The 2,500-nt window shown below is 48.5% G+C and overlaps 1 protein-coding gene across 1 annotated transcript in view; it reads right to left on the minus strand.

The window, feature by feature from the left end:
* LOC308362833 (tensin-1-like) overlaps window positions 1–2,500 on the minus strand; it is a gene marked incomplete at both ends in the record, with an annotated part of 72,554 nt that overhangs the window by 29,321 nt on the left and 40,733 nt on the right. The window contains one exon of the mRNA XM_080835561.1: window positions 1,230–1,267. Coding sequence (XP_080691687.1) covers window positions 1,230–1,267 — 38 coding nt within the window. The remainder of the gene's footprint in view (window positions 1–1,229; window positions 1,268–2,500) is intronic.

Consider the following 2,500-nt stretch of genomic DNA (forward strand, 5'->3'; position numbering starts at 1 on the left):
ACATACAATCTCACACATACTCACACAACCACTCGGTCACTCAAAACTCAGAAAATGCAGCTTGAGGGTGTTTTATGTAAGTGACGCCTGGCATTCTTCCTTATGACACTTCCTGTTGCCAGGGCGACGCAAATCAATGAAAAGTGCACCGAGTGCTTCCAGCTATCAGCGTGACATGTGCAGCGAGAGTGTTTTCTCTCCTTACCTTTTCACAAATGCTACCCTCCCCCTTCACACCCCACACCCCCCAAGATAACGTCTGAATCTGAAGCGGAAGTTGTTCTGATTACACCCAGAACCGCTCCAGAACCAGTCGCTATCTGGACTCCTTATCTCAGGTAAAACACTCAGGCAAATAAACACACTTCCTTTCAGAGCGGTGCAGCACTGATAGCAGAGATACCTCAGTCGGTGCTACCGTTGCCGTGGCAACCTCTGCAGTGGTGGTGGTGGTGGTGGTGCCAATCACCATTGACACATCACAGAGTTATTGTTTCCTGTCTGCGTTCAAAAACAAATTGCTGCCAGATATCAGTCAGCAGAGCACTTAGCTTGGTCTAGTGAAAACCTTGCTAAATCCAGACTCACACTAAAACAAAACAAGAAATACTACAATGACTGACCTTTTCACCTTCAACAGCAAGGTTCTTCTTCTACATGTCATGCTGTGTTGTTTTCCCATTTTCCCCTCAATAACAACTCTATAAATCTGCCTCACCCCCCCATAACCACCCCTGTAGGGACATGGGGGCCGGGGGGGGGGGGGGGGGGGCATTTTTCGGGAGCTTTGTTACTGTGTCTGGGGAAGGGGGGGGTTGTGTGTGTGATGATCAGTCCAAAGGAAACACTCGCTGGGGTAAAGAGAAGGTTGTTATTGAGGCTTAGTAGTTTCTTTCTCAGAAAAACACAGTTGAGCTTCATTTTACCATCACCATTACAAATCCTCTCCCCACTTTGATGATTTTGGTCTGGATTTGGACGCGCGGCTTTCGGAATCATCAAAGCCAAGCCCGGATGGGTGAGAGGTGTCGTTCCTCTCGCCCGTCTTTTCTTTCCTTTCACCCTTCAACCAGTGTCGGGTGTCCACTTCGAAGTCTAACTTAATCACTTTTTAATAAGAGCGTTCTGTGTGTTAATGAGAGCCTGAGCCGGTGTATGATAAACAAATTATGAGTCGCTACGTAACACACTTCCTGAGTATCAGAGCATCAGAGAATCAGTGATCTTACCTTCACTTCGCACTTCTTGTGACATGAGAACTGGCAGGCTGTGGAGAAACAGAGAAAAACCCTATGGTTAATTTGATTCAGACACAAATGTGAACACACACTCACTCTCACACACACACACACACGCACACACACACAAACCAGCCTCATTTACATTCCTGCGTAAGTGTTCCGGACAGTTCCTCTTCTGTGATATTTTCAGTAGGTCATATTCTTCAGCCATATATTTTTTCACATGGAGACCACCAGGTGAATGTCGCAGTTCTTAAAGCATTTGATGAATGAGATCCATTGTTCTGTGTCCACGAATGGGGGCTCTGTGTGTGTGTGTGTTTGTGTGTGTGTGTGTGTGTGTGTGTGTGTGTGTGTGTGTGTGTGTGTGTGTGTGTGTGTGTGTATGTGTGTGCATGTGTGTGCATGTGTGTGAGTTCGTGTGTATGTGTGTGTGTGTGAGAGAGAGAGAGTGAGAGGTTGTGTGTGTGTGTGCATTTATGTGTGCGTGTGGGTGTGTGTGTGTGTTTGTGCATGTGCGTGTGTTTGACTGTTTTTCAGGTGAGCCTCTGTGTCTCAGCTCATTCCTCCCTTGTCCGTCTCTGCCTGCTTGACCAGGCCAAGCGGAACAACCCCCCCCCCCCCCCTCCATTCCATCTCTCCACACCTCCCAGCCTCTGCGCCTCCTGCCCTCCCCAGCGGCAGCCGCCCCGCTGGCCAGCCCACTGCTCTTTAGGAGGACTTCAGTCAGGAGCCAGCCGATCGATAACCCAGCAGAGCACCGCGGGCCCAGACCACCGCTGAAGCACCGCTGCCCATCCCAGCTAGCTTGAGCCTAAGCTCTCCCTGATGGGGGGAGCACAGAGCCGCTGAAAGGGGGGGGATGCTCTATCCACACAGGGCCACTCATGGATGCAGATGTGCTTGAGTGAAAGAAAAACGGACTTGTAGCTACACTGGTTCTTTGTGTAAAAGGGCTAAAGAGAGGCAGTGACAAAAACAAAGGAACAGACCACCCGGTCTCCAGAGCAACAGCTACTCAGCCTGACTGTGTCATTCATGCATTCATTCATTTATTCATTTATTGACCTTTTTTCACCAGCGTCAGTGACCTAGACCACTGCGTCATCTGAGCTTATCATGAAGGTACAAAGGTACAAAACTTGATGGTATGGCAATAAGTGTAGGAACTAAAATGTTGTCTGTGCTAAGCTAACAGCCGCTATGACAAGATGTTATCTAAGAAATACAACAATGTGCCTTCAGCTTTAAAGATGTAC

The sequence above is a fragment of the Sprattus sprattus genome (assembly GCF_963457725.1).
Source record: "Sprattus sprattus genome assembly, chromosome: 3".
NCBI lineage: Eukaryota > Metazoa > Chordata > Actinopteri > Clupeiformes > Clupeidae > Sprattus > Sprattus sprattus.